Raw genomic sequence first — 18102 nt, 5'->3', positions numbered from 1 at the left:
AATAAATATTCAATGTACATAAAGAATGTGAGCCTATAATGCCCATCTTCGAGAACAATTTGCAACTATCCAAATTCTTAATTTTGAATTGAGTGTATCTAGTCAAATGAATATGTAGTTGAATTAGAATGATACTTTAGTGGTGTTATAATAAAACTAATATATATACAGTGCATGTGTATAAAATGAAAACGAATAGCATGTCTCACATATTGAGTGTATATTGTCAAATGAAATTGTAGTTGAACTAGAATGATACTTTAATTGTACTGTAATGAAACTAAAATATGTATAAAATAAAATTGAATAACATGTCTCACATATTGATTGTATATTGTCAAATGAAATTGTAATTATTGAATTAGAATGATACTTTAGCGGTATTGTAATAAAACTATAGTGTGTATTAAATGAAACTGAATGATCCACACAGTTATTGAACTATGGTTACTTCTATCTGTCGATTGATCCATGGTCGATAAAACTCTGGGAATGCACTCAACAAAACGAAGATGGGAGAGGCTGAAGAAAAACAAAGATAAGAAAAGTGGATGAGAAGATCGCAACGAAGATGAGAGGCTACTACATAGACTTTATCGGAATTTGTTACTGTTGAGATTAAACAAGAACAAGAAACAATAATAATGGCAGGAAGGTAAAGTAGGCAAGATTTACGTGATTTGGCAATGTGCCTACATCCACGGGAGTGAAACAATACTCTTATTCATAGTGATGGTGATAGTGGTGACACAACCTCTTAGAGATACAACCAATATATTTATAGGCATCTAATCCCTGTACAAAAGGTCTATCCGTTTCACTCCTACTCCTAGTATGAGACAAACGCATATTCCTAATCCATATATGAGACAAACTCAACAATCTCCACCTTGGCGAATATGCTCTTTAGGAGAAAAGATAACTCAACAAATCCCTACCTTGACGAATATGCTCTTTAGGAGAAAAAACTTATCTCACCATCTCCACCTTCACATATATGCCCTTAATTTAGGAGAAAGACTGTCTCCGCCTTGGCAAATATGTCCCTTAGGAGAAAAGATAACTCAACAAATCTCCACCTTAGCAAATATGTCCCTTATGAGAAAAGACTTATCTAACCATCTCCACCTTCGCAAATATGCCCCTTAGGAGAAAAAGACTTATCTCACATATACACATGGGTAGGAACAACCATGCTCATCCCAACTAGCCAACCACATGCATACGCAGCATCAAACGTTACCCAGTGCATGTACACGAACTGCTTTGTTCCAAGCCATTCGCCCTTCAACCGTCGACCTGTTATACCGCCACGACTCATGCTAACTGTCTCGTTCAGCTGACCTCTTGCATCTGGCCCATACCAGGTCCATGTCCCCTCCTGGTATCCACGCTACCCCTAACACAACAGCGCCCCTGCAAAGTCACACTAAACCCGTGTGCCTTGCCCAATGCTCCACTAACCAGTAATTGCCACTAGTCAGCAACACGCACCATGCAACATCAAACGTTCCCAATGCATGTTCACGAACCGTTTCATCCCGAAGCGTCCGCCCATACCAGTCGTGACTTATGCCAAGCCCGACCCATACCAGGTCCATGTTTCATGAAAAGCCCAACCCATACCAGCCGTGACTCATGCCAAGCCCGACCCGTACCAGTGTCATACTGGCCCATACCAGCCGTGACTCATGACAAGCCCGATCCATACCGATACCAAGTCCACGACCCCTCCTGGTATCCGCGCTGCCCAACAGTACAGCGCCCCTCACCACCTTCTCATCTAGCATCTAGAAACCCCCCAACAAGTCCAAACAATGTTCGAACTTGTTACTAGTATTCGCTAGAACATCACATTCACTATAATAATAGTCATCAGCCTGTACCACGTTCATAGCTTCCTGCTTCTTCAACTCCTCCCAATCAGCCTCTTCCAGATTAGCTGGCTTTTCGGCCCTCAAGGTTTTCAGAAGGCCTTGATATGCCGACAAAACCTTTACCCTAGACCGCCATAACCCAAAATTCCCTATATCATAAAACTTTGATACCTCGAATTTTGTACTTGAACTAGCCATCTAAACAGTGCTCTGATACCAATTTGTAGAGATTAACGAGAATAAGAAACAATAACAATGACAGAAAAGGTAAAGAGGATTTACGTGGTTCGGCAATGTGCCTACATCCACGGGAGTGAAACAATACTCTTGTTCATAGTGTGGTGATAGTGATGACACAACCCCTTAGGGATACAACCAATATATTTATAGTCATCTAATCCCTGTACAAAGGGTCTATCCGTTTCACGTACTCCTACTCCTAGTATGAGACAAACTCATATTTCTAATCCATATATGAGACAAACTCAATATTTATAGGCATTTAATCCCTGTACAAAGGGTCTATCCGTTTCACGTACTCCTACTCCTAGTATGAGACAAACTCATATTCAATTCCTAATCCATATATGAGACAAACTCAACAGGTACGTTGCCTATCATTGCTAACGATCACAATATTTTTTCCTAAAATTATTCAAACTACGTCATATTGCTTCCTGATCCACGCTGCTATGTGAAACATGGTCCACAATAAAATTTGTCATTAGGTGACAAGGCAATGCATGCCAACAGATTAAACATGTTTTAAGAGCTCTAATTATTTGAAAGTGATATAAATACATTACCTAAGGGCAGATCCATAGGGGGCAATGTGGGCAGTTGCCCCCCCCCCCCCCCTCCCCCCCCCCCAATTTATAGACCCCCAACTCCATTATGTGTGCATGTATGTTTTAGTAAAAATAAATCATATATTATTATACATAAAAAAATTATTAGAAGATGAGATAACTTGGTAGGCAGTGGTTGTTTTCCATGAAAGGTCTAGGGAATGAACCTTATTAACTACATACGGAATTTGTTGCAACCCCTAAATACAGTTTACCTTTCCTTAATCCATCTTAAATAGTTGTATATTGATTATAAAATTTATAATGTGTTATATGGGATAGAAAAAAAAAAAACTATTTAAAGTGATTAATTAATTGATATGAAATATGTTTTGTAATTCAATTATAAAAAATATTTTAAAATAAAATTTATTTTTATGAACTATCTAGTCAATGTAATTTATAAGTTTCAAATGCATGTCATTATATTTAAATTATTCTAGAAATGCTTAGATTTGATCTAATTAAAATAAAAAGTATTTGGAAATACCATATTAATAGATAGGGAAAACGGTTAAATAAGCTCTCCAACTTTATACAAAAGTGCAATTAGCCCCTCAAACTTTTAAAAAGTGCAATTAAACACTCCAACTAGCTATTTTAATGCATTGAAACCATAAAATTGAATAATGACCTGCAATAGCAGTTCGCTTGCAGGTTATTCACCTTCTTAAAACTACGGCAACCGTCATCTACCACTGGCATCATCCGACAGAGAAGGCGACCCACATGTGGTCGCCTTCTGCTCGGATGATGCCATAGCGTAGCTAGTTCTAGCATAACCTTATACTCGGATGATGCCAAATAGCCTTATGCTCAGATGATGCCAGAAGGAGAAGGCGACCTAGTGATCGCCTTCTCTTGGAGATAGAAACCACTGGCCTGGTCGCCCTATTGCCGTAGAGGGTAACCAGTGGTCACCTTCGCCTGGGGTAGGTGACCTAGGGGTCGCCTCCGCCTAGGGAAGGTGACCATTGAGTCGCCTTTCCCGACAGAGAAGGAGGTGACCTAGGGGTTGTCTTTGTTCTTGGGGAAGGCAACCCAGTGGTCGTGTTCTTCAAAGAGGGCGATCGGCGACCAATGATCGGTCACCAGTTACTGTTCAATGATATTTCACGGTAGTCAAGGCAAATAGTGGCGGTCAACGGTGAGTTATATACCAGTAACCTATTGGTTACCAGTGGATTGGGTGTATTTGATCTAATTTATATTGCTGGAGTGTTTAATTTGCACTTTTTAAAAGTTAAGGGAATTAATTGCACTTTCATGTAAAGTTAGAGGACCTATTTGACCATTTTTCCTAATAGATATTATATACAATTTATTTCAACAATTTCATATTTTACCATAAATATTTTTATTTTTCACCACACTAAACTAAATTTCTAGTTCCGTTCCTGCCTACAAAACAAATTAACACTTGAAAGCAAATACAAAATTTTTAATTTTAAATACAAAATATACCAACGGTTAATACAATTAAAAATTTAAAAACAAATTAAACTCAAACTTTAAAACTTAATTTAAAAAAAAAAAAAAAAAAAATTGACCTCAACGGTCAAATGACGATTGAGGTCAAAAGTTTGCAAATAAAACATAGGGGGTGTTTGGTAAATAACTGTTAGCTGATTGTGTTAGTGGGTTTGACTAGTTGATAATATTAGCTGATTGTAGAAAAGTGTTTCGTAAATTAGCTGTTAGCTGATTACATACAAAATGACTTTCTCAAAAAGCTATTTTGAGTAACTTTATGAATTTTAACATTTTGGAGCAATAAGTTGTTACAAAAAGCTAATTAATCAAATATTCATATTGATTATTTAACAAAGCCAACCAACTAAAAGTGGTCATATAAGTTAAAATTGATTGATAGGCTAACTATTTTACCAGGACCATAATTGATTATTTTATGTGGAACAATTACTATTGATTGTAGTCATCAAAAAAAATAAAAGACAATTATAATCTTATTTCTCTTTTTCTTTTATTCATATATATATATATATATATATATATATATATATATATATATATGGGTTCTTGTGCGGTTGAGTGTTGGGTGTGGTTGTGCGGTGAAAGGAGAACCATTGATTTTGCTTAAATCAACGTTTAGATTACCAAAAAAAAAAAAAAAAAAAAAAAAAAAAAAAAAAAAAACAGTGACATTTTGATAATTTTTTACATTTAGGTCAAATGTAAGGTGCATGATTTTTGTGAGTAAGGTGCGTGAGTTTGTGCTTAAGGTGCGTGAGATTTGTGCTTAAAATGCGTGGGGCTGTGTACTTAATAGTAGTAGTTGTTGAAACTTAAGGTGCGTGAGTTTTATGCTTAAAGTGCATGATTTTGTGCTTAAGGTGCGTGAGTTTTATGCTTAATGTGAGTAGTTGCTAAAACTTAGGTGCGTGATTTTACTTCTTAATGTGTGTTATTTTCATCTTAAGGTGCGTGATTTGTATGCTTAAGGTGCGTCAGTTATGTGAAACTTAAAGTGAACCATTTTTAAAACCTTAGGTGTTCTTAAGATGCTTTGTTATGTGCTTAATTAAAATGTGTGGTTAGTGTTCTTAAGGTGCGTGATTTGTGTTCTTAAGGTGTTTTGTTTGTGTGTTTAATGTGCGTATGTGTACTTAAAGTGCGTGATTTGTGTTCTTAAGGTGTTTTGTTTGTGTGCCTAATGTGCGTGTGTGTACTTAAAGTGCGTCAGTTTAATGCTTAATGTGCGTCCAACCGCACGGGAAGCTATTCTTGCACCTGATTCCTTCCCAGTTCCATATGTGGTCATGTCATTAGGTGTGGTGGTGTGGTCGTATCTGTGTCGTTGAATCAGTTTAATCTAATGGCAGTGGCTAATTCTGAGGAATTTCGCGCGTGGGGGTATTATGGTAATTACAGTGGCCATTTATAGCGGGAATCATAACCCCGAATGAGCAAAAAAAATATGGGGGATTCCAAAATGTCTCTGCATGGAAAGTGGTTACCAAACAAGAAAAACCGTGTTTGGGGAGTGCATTTCTCTCCCATAGAAAGTTGCTATGCGCCTTAGCAATTTAATCTTCTGTATTTGTATTTTTTTTTCATTTTAAATATGTATGTTGGTTTCGTATTAGAATGTTGTATTTCAATTTAATATATTATATTATTTCAATTTATCCATGTCAAACTTTTAGGACTTTGTTTTTAGCAATGTTATTCACATTTTTCCGTGCGAGACTTTAACAACTTTGTTTTTAGCAAAGTCCTAGTAGGACTTTTTTTTAACACTTAGTTTGTCATTTTGTGTGGTTGTAGCAAGAATTCATCTGATTGGTAGTTAGAGGAAAAAAAATTGATATATATGTAGATTTAAAATATTTTAAGATATTATTTAATTAAAAGTGTTATTTTGATGTATTTGTAAGTAAAAAAAATAATAATAATTTAGTAGACTGTTGAAGTAAAACATTCAATTTTATTAATGATTTAAATTTGGACATTGCAAAGAAGAGTGTGTTGTCCTTCGACAATACTTACATTTTGTTCTACGATTGCCACTATAGTCCATTTCATTGGGAAATCTTGTTGTTCGTCGTTGGCCTCTTTGTGTTCGTCGCTTAGCGTTAATAGGCGGAAGGTAAGTGATATGACTTGTCCACTGAGTATTTTCGACCAACGGATAGAAATTACCTGCGTAAGCATTCCTGTAGTTTTGGACGGAGTAAACTTGTGACACGAATTGGTAAAATGCCTCCCTTCGGAAATTACAAGCTGCTATCACATGTGCACACGGTATTCCGTCCACGTTCCACTTGCTGCAGTTACATGTTCGTTCAGCCAAGTTGACGTGAAAATGATGGTGCAGACCGTGAGCCATGTATCCAGAAATTATAGCAACGCCGTAAATGCCAAGAGTGTCATTATATCTTTCAATGCTTGCATTTTTTGACTCATTTTCTCTAGAAACCAAATCTTCATGAACCTTTGGTGTGAAAAGCATTTTCTGTTGATGCATCATCTCCCCTGCAGTACGCCTATCGGCAAACATTGTTCGTAACTTGTGAAAAGTTATTCGTGCGATTGCCGTGACAGGTAACATCCGGCAACTCTTAATGGAGTTATTAAAAGACTCAGATAGATTGGTTGTCATAATGTCGTACCGATGACCCCCATCGTGACATAATGTCCACGCCTCTTCATCGAGTGCGGACAGATAGTTGTATGCATTTGGCCAGTTTTGCTGGATGGTCTGCATGTGTTGATTGAATTGATTTGTTGTAACAGCAGTACCAGCTTCCCAAATCAATCTACGTAACCACCGATTTCTGCTGACCTTTGTTAGGACATTGCTCCGAAGGTGTCTAAGGCAATACCTACGTTTCACTCGGCCATGCAATTGTGTGACTTCCTTAAACGCCGCTTCAATTCCAGCATGTCTATCCGAAACGATGCACATTGAATCATAATCGGGGAAGACATGTTCAGCGAGTAGTCTTAGAAACCAAGTCCAGCTAGCATTATTTTCCGAGTCAACTATTGAATAAGCCAGTGGAAATATTTCTTTGTTTGCAGTGTATCTACATGCTAGAAGGAGATGCCCTTTGTATCGGTTGTACAAATGTGTACCATCAATACAAATAACTGGGACGCAGGACCAGAATCCATCAATTGCCGGCTTGAAAGCCCAGAATGCATACTTGAAATGCATGTACTCAGGACCACGTAGTTCGGAAGTAATACACTCCATCTCGACAATCGTTCCTGGGTTGGACACTTGCAAGTTACACAAGAATTGTGGAAGATCATTGTAGGACTGTTGGAAATTCCCGTACTGCATTTCAATGCCTTTTATTCGGGCGTACCAAGCCTTCCTGTACGAAATGTCCACACCATAGTGTTGTCTCACATCTACTTGGATGTGTTTGATTTTGTACTGCGGGTCAGCAGCGATTTTTTGGAAAATCAAATTGCTTATTACCGCGCTTGTACACATTCTGTCTGCTCCTCCTTGGTTGTATTGTTGTGTGCAGTCATGTGTATCAAAGAACTTTGTCATCATCCATTGTGAAGATTCCCCATGCAATTTCCTTGCTGATAATGTCCAGCCACAAGCAGGAATTGCATTGAAATTTTGACACAAGATTTTCCAATTGTTTTTTTTCTTGTGATTCGTTATGAAGTTCCGCCTTTGGTGAATACTGTATGTTGACACAGCTTTTATCAGTGTTGGAAAATCTGGGAATACCATTTTGATGCAGATGACATTTGTTGAGGGGTCATATGACATCATTTCTTGGTCATCCCTCTCTGTAAACCCGTGGCTGAATCTCGTTGTCATTTGTGGTATTGGAGAATGGTAGAAAGGAATAGCAGAATCAGGGACAGTTGTACCTCGACCATCATATTGTAGAGGAGTTTGTCCCATAGTTTGGAAGTCAACTGCAACTGGTTCATCTATGTCATCGTCCGTAGTATACTCACTGCTTGATGGTATTGACTCGGGTACATAACTCTCATCTGTCTCCGAAGAAGTTTCCACGATCGTTGAAGAAGATGGTGTTGCATGAGTATTATAACTCCCGAAATAAGATGCCATAATAAAATATTGAATCCAGTTGTGGTGGTGGGTATTGAAAAAGTGTTTGTGGTGTGTTAGGTAAAAAGGAAATTTGGATGTGGTTTTTGCTTGAAGAATGAACAGTGGTGAGTCTGAAAAAAGAATTGAACTTACTTGAAGAATGAACAGTGGTGAGTCTGAAAAAAGAATTGAACACATGCGTAGGTGTAAATAAAGGGGAAGAAACAAATGGACTAAGCTAGTCCAACTGTTAATTATTTTTAATTTTTATTAAAGTTGCACTCCCCTAGTGCTACTGTTATGTTTTTTCTTGTATTTTACAGTTGGACTAAGGGAGTCCAACTGTTTAAAGTTTCCATCCATTAGTTCAGCATACATTTGCGGAATTTTTTTTATTTTTTTTGAGAAATATTTTGTTTCAAATAGAATATTAATATTTAATTAATGATAATAAGCAATCATAGTAATTTTTATTTTTATAACAATACACATTCAAGTAAAGATATTCGGAGACAATGTAATTATTTTTATTTTGAAATACAGTTGCACTCCCCCAGTCCAACTTTATAATAATGTGAAGTAAAGTTGCACTCCCCCAGTTCAACTTTAAAATATTTTCGAAAATTGGATGCTAAAATTTTTGGTTTGTCAAGTAATACTTTGACTGACACTTTGCAATAGATTCTGCACTTTTGTTCGAAAATTGGATGCTAAAATTTTTGGTTTGTCTAGTAATACTTTGACTGACACTTTGTAATAGATTCTGCACTTTTGTTTTGGAACTAGTGTATTGATATGAACTAAAGTTGCACTGCCCCAGTCCAACTTTACAATATTTTCGAAAATTGTATTGTTTCGAAAATGGGATGCAAAAATTTAGGTTTGTTGTATTGTTTCGAAAATTGGATGCAAAAATTTAGGTTTGTCAAGTATTACTTCGAGTTACACTTTACAATATAATCTGCACATTTTAGTTTTGGAACTTGTTGTTTGATATTAAGTAAAGTTGCACTCCCACAGTCCAACTTTAAAATATTTTCGAAAATTGTATTTTTTCGAAAATTGTATGCACAAATTGTGGTTAGTTTAGTCCAACTTTAAGTCAAAGTTTTAGACATTCACCCAGTCCTGACAGCGCTGACAATTTGAGAAGTAATGCAGCATACTTTATGATACTTTATGAAAAAGAGGAAAAAAGGTGTTTGCTTTCCCCAACAATTAAAATTGCACTCCCCTAGTCCAACTTTACACATGCAATCAACATTTTACGGAAATGAGATGTGTTGAACGGCACCAAACATTACATTAAATTCAAAACAAAACCTTTAGATGTGAAATTATTTGATTTCACATTACTGTAGGTTATAAAACCACTCTAGTGAATTGCTCTATATAATACAAGTACTAGCGTAGTGATAGCTCTAATAATAGTGGTTAATACTTCAAATTTGTCAGAAAATGGATATGTGGAGATACTTTAGTTCAAACGAGATCGAGATGAATAATGAGTTGGAGACTATTGAGTACTTTGTGCATACTGTACACAATCGGAAGTATGCTATGTTCAAAATAATTAGAGAGAGTAGAAGAAGCAATTACATGCTTGTCGTCTCACCATCGTGGGTGATGTTGTCGAATGTTTTAGGATTTTCCTTAACATTCCCCACCACAATCCGCACCAGACGACGTGCAGACGAATTCGTCCAAACTGTGATTTCTGGTTCAATTCCTTATAATTTCCGCATACACCGTTGTATGACTTTTACAATACTTTGTGCAATTACCGTATTCTTTTTACAGTTTACAACTTTTTATTTAATATATTTTTTTATAATGCACCGTGTTACATGTCCTCTGGACCGGTAGGTCATACCCATCCGTCCGTGCGCACGGTTAGTTGGTTTGTTGTCGACATTGTCACGTCATTCTCATTTCTATTTCCATACTGCATGTTAGGCCACTTAATTCAGCACGTAAAGCCTACTGCACTATTATTTCACGGACATTCACACCCGTGGGAGTTACCTGTTCAAAACATGCGTTGTTATGAAGGATGTGCAGAGTTTTTACACGCACATGGAATTCATCACGACGACCAGATAGTGATGCGTCATATCGGTGCTTTCCAATTCGAATTTTTTGTTGTAAGAAATAGGGCTCAAGTTGAATTGCCCAATGCTCTAGGTGAGGGCCACGAACGTGATGTGAATGAGAATACCGAAGGCGGTATAATATCTGTACCAGCAAGTTCGAGCATCCAACCAACTCTTTCGACGTATGAGCTAATAGGATGCAGGACACTAATGATTACAAACTTTGAGTTGACGTGTGAGAACGGACTGCTAACGGACTTCATATACTCAACGTACAGTGACAATGACTACGTATATGTTTTACATGGCAACAAAACAATAAGGTTTCATAATGGTTACTACACTTGTGCGTACAAACAATTAATAAATTTGCTTACAACGGCTGAAGCTGCAAAATTCTTGTTTTTTAATTCTGATGTGGGAAAAATCAACGTCCTCGCATTCACGTATTGAGGAACAGAAGCCTATTATCCACATTTGTGGGATTTTGATATTTATGATTATACAGTATGAGTGATAGTACAAAAAAAAAAAAAAAAAAAAAAAGGCTTTTTTTCAAATTACCCTTTGTTCCGATAAGCGATCGAATTGATCACGGTACGCGATAGTGGTGTGATTTGCCACTATACCCCATGTGTGTGTGCACACCCACCTACAACAATAACATTGCAAACAAAATATAATATAATTCTATAATGATTAGTATATGTAATACTTAAATGGATACTTACCGATATGCAAGAGGGTAATCTGAGATCTCTGTGACTTGCAGAACACCTTCTGGCCGTACCATTGGAAACCTCTCCCATGCCCAAATTTGTAGAAGAAGAAAACAACCACAAACCGTTTTAGTGCTCTTCTTAGCACCTCTGCACAAGGAACGGTACAAATATCCCAAAACAGCCGATCCCCAGCTGTATTGTCTACATAAGTTAAAATCTCTAATATACTCTAGCAAGTATGTTTTATAATACACTTTGCTTGTGTCCGGAAACAAAAAACCATTTAATAAATGAAAAATAAAATGGCGTGTTTCCAAAAGCACCGATTCCTGTGTGCTATCCTCGTTTAACTGGCCAGCCTTCGGAACCACAGTCCCATTAATCTTTGTCCTGGTCATGAATTGCGGTGTCAAATAAAACCCAAGCAGTTCGAAGCAATTTCTCACAACTTCAGCTGCTTCATATACAGTATCGTCCCCCGACACTGGCAACCCGTCCAACTTCAGCCCAAATAACACTTCCGCATCCTGAAGTGTTATTCCAACCTCACCGAATGGCATAAGGAAGGCATGCACAGTGTTACGCAATAATTAGCCCATGGTCCAATTTAATGGACGTCAACCGCGAAATACCGTAAAATCCGGCAGTACGTAGATGTTCTTGCACGCGAGGATCAAGTGAGGCATCGCACAGTGTTACGGTATCGTACCGTGCAACTTTCACTTCATATTCGTAGTTGGGATCGGTCCAAATTGCTCCACTATGATGTTGGCTTTGAAATGTTAGCACACTTCCATTAATAGGTCCAGGATTCACTCGTTGTGCCATAACTATCCTAAATAACAATCAATGATGAAACAATCATGCGACAATCTTAATAACAATCATGATATAGAATAAAATACACTTAAATAATAAACATACATTATGATCAAAATATATAGGTAAAAATTAAAAGTGCAAATAATAAATGTTGAGCTCGGTGAAATTAAAATTTAACTAGTATGAATTTTCAACTACACGATTAACTAACGGAGACAATTAGCTAAAAAAAAAAAAAAAAAAAAAAAAAAGGCAGAAAAACTAATTGAATGTCCAACTTTACCTCCGCATCCATAATAGCAAAATCAGTAAAAGAAAAGGCCTAGTCTAGGCCGTTTTTCATTTTCAAAAAAAAAAAAAAAAAAAAAAAAAAAACACGGCCTAGTCTAGGCCTTTTCTTTCTTTTTTTTTTTTTTTTTTTGAGCTCGCACCGATTCCATAATCATTCTAATTGAAATCAATGTAAAGTTTTAAATCATAAGGCAAACCACAGATTTCAGTTTTCAATCAGTTTAAAATCATAAGCATTATTAACAAAGTTGTTAGAGCAACCTCATCAGTTGGGGTTATTTATGAGTTATTTGTGGGCCCCAACATTCAACTCATTCTCTATTATCTCACTCAATCACAAAAAAACTCTTCTCTATATCAGTTTTCAATTTTTTATGAGTTATTTGTGGTCCCACTTTTCATTTGAATTATAAATTTATAAGTATGAAAATTAATTAAAACAAACACACCTACATTTAATTAAAATATTAATTATACATATATAAATTAATTTTTGTTGTTACTTTATTTATTTTAATCATTTTTATTTTAATTGTAATTAAATTATTCAAAATTTAATAAAAAATATACTCCGTATATTATATAATTGAAATTTGTGAAAATTTTAAAATATAAGTAATAAAACAATAAAAAACAAACAAATCAAATTTTAAAAGAAAAAATGAAGTTTCGCTGCACACTGACTGCTTTCTTTTTTTTATTATTTTTTTATTTTATTTTACTGACATTATTTCGTAACTTGCAGGATGAATATCTTCCTATTATTTCACTCCAGACATCAGCTTATTGCAAACATTCATTGCCTTTTGAAAATACTGTATATGTAGCATACAGTAGCTAGTATGTTGTTCACTCCATTTTCACATGCAATGATCTGAGCACATTAATTCTTTCAAAATATAGGAGCTTTCTCGTTTTTAGACCGAGTGAATTAACAAATGAACTAACTAAAACAACAACTATGTGAATTAACAGTTAGACTATAAACAACCACATATTATATATTAAGATATTTGATCCCATTTTGTGGAGGAACTATGTGGATCCCATTGTTCAAATAAACAACAAATTTCAGAAAAAAAACAGAGATTTATAAATAAATAAAAAAATCAAGCTTTCACCATTAATGGAGGAACTAACCTTAAGATGTTATTCAAGCAAAAACAAAACCGCCGGAATCCACTCCCACAGCCGTCTCCTACCGCCGTCCCTTGCCGGAAACCGCCGCCTCTGCCGTCCCCACTGCCCGAACAGACTTTCGATCCACCTATGCGAGGAACTCAAGCACAGTTGGTAACTGATTTTTGGGACCACAAGTTTTTTGGGACCACAAATCTTATTTTTTTGCTATTTTAAAGGAATTGTGCTGGGACCATAGAAGAAATTTGTAGAAGGTAAAAAAATGGAGAAGAAAGAGAAAGGAGATAAAAATGGAGAAGAAATAGGAAGAAGATAAATATATTGGAGTCAAACTAGGGTTTTTACAAATTTTGGGAAGCGTAGAATACGTAAAGTAACCGTATGGAGTTGGGAATATTAACTTTTTAAAATTGCTATGGGCTATAGCGTTTTTCCTAAAATAGGACTCCACAAACACGGTTTTCCCTTCTTCGTAACCAAAACACATGCATCACCTTTTTCGTATCCAACGCCAGATTTTTGCACTACCGGCAAAAGCACCCTTATAGCGGTCGGGTTCCAGAAACACCAACAGTGTTGACAACATGCACCAATAGTGTACGTAATAAAATACACCACAATGAAACACACCAATAGTGTATTCCCGAACACTGTATGGTGTATTTATTCATATCTAATGACGCGTTTTTGGTGATGCGTACCTAATTTGTGTATGTTTTTTGTTGTGCATTTCATAACATGGATTGTGTATATTTGTATAACAATTGGTGCGGCCGAACTGACCATACGGGAAGGCGTTGTATGGTCAGTACGGCCGCACCAATTGTTATACAAATATACACAATTCGTGTTATGAAATGCACAACAAAAAACATACACAAATTAGGTTATATATATATATATATATATATATATATATATATATATATATATATATATATATATATATAGCACCGTAACACATGCATTATAATCAACGCACTATTCAAATTAAAAGAAAAAATATTGACTAGACAAACAACAAAATATAACATTGATTATAACATGGTAAGTAGCTTCATCATATCATATCTATTAATTTAATACGCATTGCTGACACATGTCATTATGACACTAATAATAGAGATAGTATCATTAGAGCTACATTTGTTTATTATATCCAAAAAATTACAAAATAAAATAAACAATAAGTAGGCTTTATTAGCGTCAGGCAGCGCGATCCGCGTCGCAAATGGAATATTCCAGCTATGCAAGAACAGGACATGCAACTTAATATGGCTTATTGCTTCTTCTACGTATAGTATGGAGTTTTTTGGTGTTTTCAACTAATAACTGCTCTCTCTCCGGTTCGGTACCGCCCTTTCCTTTTCTTTCTATTCAAAACCACATGCATGTCCTTTGAAGTACATTTCCATGTTCTATCATTACATATATTTGGTTTACATTATATATATATATATATATATATATATATATATATATATATATATATATATATATATATATATATATATATATATATATATATATATATATATATATGCCGTGTTCCCCGTGAGTCCACCCTGTTATATGAGTCTGTGTAGACAGATCTGGGTCATTGAATACTTGAAATCAATGACTTAGCTTTGATCAAGCCAATTGTACAATTTCGCAACTGTGCAATCACTTGTCCAATTCGCGTTGCACAGTTGGCGAAATCTAAGCCATTGATCTCAAGCATTTAATGGTAAAGATTTGTCCACACGAACTCATATAACAGGATGAACTCATTTGATCATATATATATATATATATATACAGAATCGCACTCACATGTGAATGTTTCGCCCAGGCGCGAAATAGGAATGGATTATGTCCATCCACGTGTCCAGATTTAATGGATGAGAAACACTGATTTAAAAAAAAAAAAAAAAAAAAAAAAAAAAAAAAAAAAAAAAACGCGACGGTATTTTCGTAAATAATTGAACATCAAAGTGCAAGTAAAATATATTACAAGTGCATGTAAAATGTATTATAGGTGCAAGTAAAAATTTACACTGAATATCAATACAAAGTGCACTTATAGTTATAAGTAGTTGCACCGATAGTTCTAAGTAATTGCACATAGTTATAAGTAGTTGCACCTAGGTGCATGAATGTTTGCGGGTGATTTTCAGGGGTATTACTATCCGCTGAACTCAGATCAATGAATGTTAACAAGACAAAATTAAATGCACTTATAGGTGAAAGTAGGTGCACCTATAGTTATAAGTAGTTACACTTATAGTTATAAGTAGGTGCACCCAGGTACATGAATGTTTACGGGAAGTGAATGTTAACAAGGCAAAATTACATTCACTTATAGGTGAAAGTAGGTGCACTTGTAAGTGATTTTACTTGCACTTTGATTATCAATTATTTACAGAATGTCACCGCGTTTTTTTTTAATCTATTAGATCTGGACACGTGTCGCGCGCAGATTCGTTCACATATTCCCTCCTGAGCACTTATTCGCACCTAAGTGCATCCATATATATATATATATATATATATATATATATATATATATATATATATATATATATATATATATATATATATATATATGCTTCAAATCTTCAACTCTTTGGCATTTTGAATTATATCATATTACTACCCAAGTTCAACGGTTGAGCGTTGGAACCATATGTAAAGCTTACCGAATATGTATACATAATGATAGCACATGGATGATGGATCGATTATCCACTCTTCAAAAGGACATACATGTGCTCTTCCGTGGCAAGACAAGGAAATGGCATGGTTGAGTCGTGCAATACTAAGTACACGACCTTCCAAATCCTAATTAGGAAGTGTTCGGAGAATTGATAATTGGTTCCTATAGATAAAATAATGCATATCAAAAGTTCAGTCGAAGTATATGTATTCTTTCAAGGTTGAAACTAACTTCTAATATGATTATAGTATAAACTAACCATTAGCTCATCATAAGTAAAGTAAATTATATGTAATAGTTACAATCAACAGGAATTCACCACTAAATATGATAAGAAGATAGACAAAATTATGGGAGAATAGTTATAAACTAATCACATACTAATTAAGTTGAGTAAATGTGATGGAGACAGCCAACGTGAATTCACCACTAAAGTGATAAAGTAGGCAATTGTTGAACATGTGACAATGACATAAACAAACCAACTTAAAAGTAAAGCAAATGCATAGTATCAGTAAAAATGAACTCCCTTTACTTGAGTCATGGCCGGTTTAGTGGTTAAATTAGTGGTTGCAAATATGCCACAAATGCCTGGGAATGTTGATAGAGATTACTGACCTAACATTAAACGTACTCCACATGGATTGTGAAGTGAATACAACTTACCAGAAAAATTTCTTCCAAGACTACCCACTTGGATTTTGAAGTGAATATTCCTTGGTACGATCCGATCACCTGTTCTGCAGAAATCACATTCAGTGTAACCAACCCCATATATGCAGTCATATTAAAAATAAAAAATAAAAAAGGATAGAGATTAACTCCGATTTTGATCAGAGCAAGGCCATGTGAGCCCCCATGAAGTAGGCCCCATTTTCCATTCACACCAGCTTACCTTAACTGGCAACACATTGAAAACCACCCTATAAATAAACACCAGATCAGACCCTCAGATCAACTTCTACATTAATCAAAAACTCAACTTTGTTTTCTTTCTGTACTTACACAGGGAGTTAGTTATGGCCATTCGTTTGCTTTCCGCGATTGTGAATGCCAAGCAATCCCGCACTCTGCACTCACTCTGGGCCAGATATCATTCAGATGTTCCAAAGGGTCACTTGGCAATATATGTTGGAGAGATTGAGAAGAAGAGATATGTGGTTCCAATAGCATATCTAAATCATCCATCATTCCAGAGCTTGCTAAAGCGGGCTGAGGAAGAGTTTGGGTTTGATCATCCTATGGGCGCTCTCACAATTCCCTGCAAGGAAGACACTTTCATCCATCTCACTTCTCAACTCAACAACTCTTCATTTTAGAGGGGCAACACAAAGCTCAGAACAAATTTTCCTCTTTTTTTAAAAAAAAAACTTTCTGTCTTTTTTCCTCTTGTCACACAAGAGTTGTAAATTTCACATACACAACATACAAATGAAAGCTTGAACATTTGATGCATTGAAATTTCAAATTGTCTCAAGATCACATATTATGGAATATATGGATTGAATCTCAAATCAATTGATTTTTATGATGTCATCTCACATTTGTTCTGTTAATTGAACTTTAGTAGTGAGATTTCAAAGTAATATTAACCAGATATGTACTTTCACATGAATCTCTAATTCAAGGAACATGCATGTGCTCCTAAATAGAGATAAAAGAGTGTACCTATTCCGAGTGCAGCTGTAGTGTTGAGGTCCATCATGTGCTGATTTTGATGTAGCCATAAAGGACATGCGCTCGAGTAGTATGATAAGGAAAGGGAATACACCAAACTGAGAGTGCAGTCATAGTCTATAGGTCCATGTCTTGATTTTCAGGCTTGGATAGCAGATATTCTTATTCCAGGAGCATTCAACACTACTTTTAATAGTTCTGGTGGCCTTAAATCCCCAAGCGCAAGAATCTCTTAGACTTTACTCTTGCAGTACACAAGAATTCCTCCTTTAGAGAAACAAAACAATCCGCAAAAGCAGAACATTTTTATGGCGCAATGGATCATATCTGTGCATAGCATAAGATAAAATTATGCATTTATGCCTAGTATAATTGAAAACCTA

General features: G+C 35.6%; 2 protein-coding genes across 2 annotated transcripts; one reads left to right on the top strand and one right to left on the bottom strand.

Annotated features, from left to right (window-relative positions):
* Positions 1–6142: 6142 nt before the first annotated feature.
* Positions 6143–8294, bottom strand: LOC109154016. Its single transcript, XM_019301904.1, has 2 exons — positions 6389–8294; positions 6143–6150 (listed from the first exon to the last, which is right to left on the bottom strand). The coding sequence occupies exons 1-2, from the start codon at positions 8292–8294 to the stop codon at positions 6143–6145; spliced, it is 1914 nt and encodes a 637-aa protein (XP_019157449.1).
* Positions 8295–17061: 8767 nt separating this feature from the next.
* Positions 17062–17361, top strand: LOC109154015 (auxin-responsive protein SAUR21-like). Its single transcript, XM_019301903.1, has one exon. The coding sequence runs from the start codon at positions 17062–17064 to the stop codon at positions 17359–17361; it is 300 nt and encodes a 99-aa protein (XP_019157448.1).
* The last annotated feature ends 741 nt before the right edge of the window (positions 17362–18102 follow it).

This window comes from Ipomoea nil, unplaced genomic scaffold, assembly GCF_001879475.1.
Source record: "Ipomoea nil cultivar Tokyo-kokei standard unplaced genomic scaffold, Asagao_1.1 scaffold2580, whole genome shotgun sequence".
NCBI classification, from domain to species: Eukaryota; Viridiplantae; Streptophyta; class Magnoliopsida; order Solanales; family Convolvulaceae; genus Ipomoea; species Ipomoea nil.
Note: the sequence above shows the minus strand (reverse complement) of the source record. Positions and strands in the feature narration are given on the sequence as shown.

What these genes read in the sequence shown, in the direction of transcription:
- LOC109154016 (XM_019301904.1), bottom strand. Translation starts at nt 8,294, where the DNA reads ATGGCATCTTATTTCGGGAGTTATAATACTCATGCAACACCATCTTCT.
- LOC109154015 (XM_019301903.1), top strand. Translation starts at nt 17,062, where the DNA reads ATGGCCATTCGTTTGCTTTCCGCGATTGTGAATGCCAAGCAATCCCGC.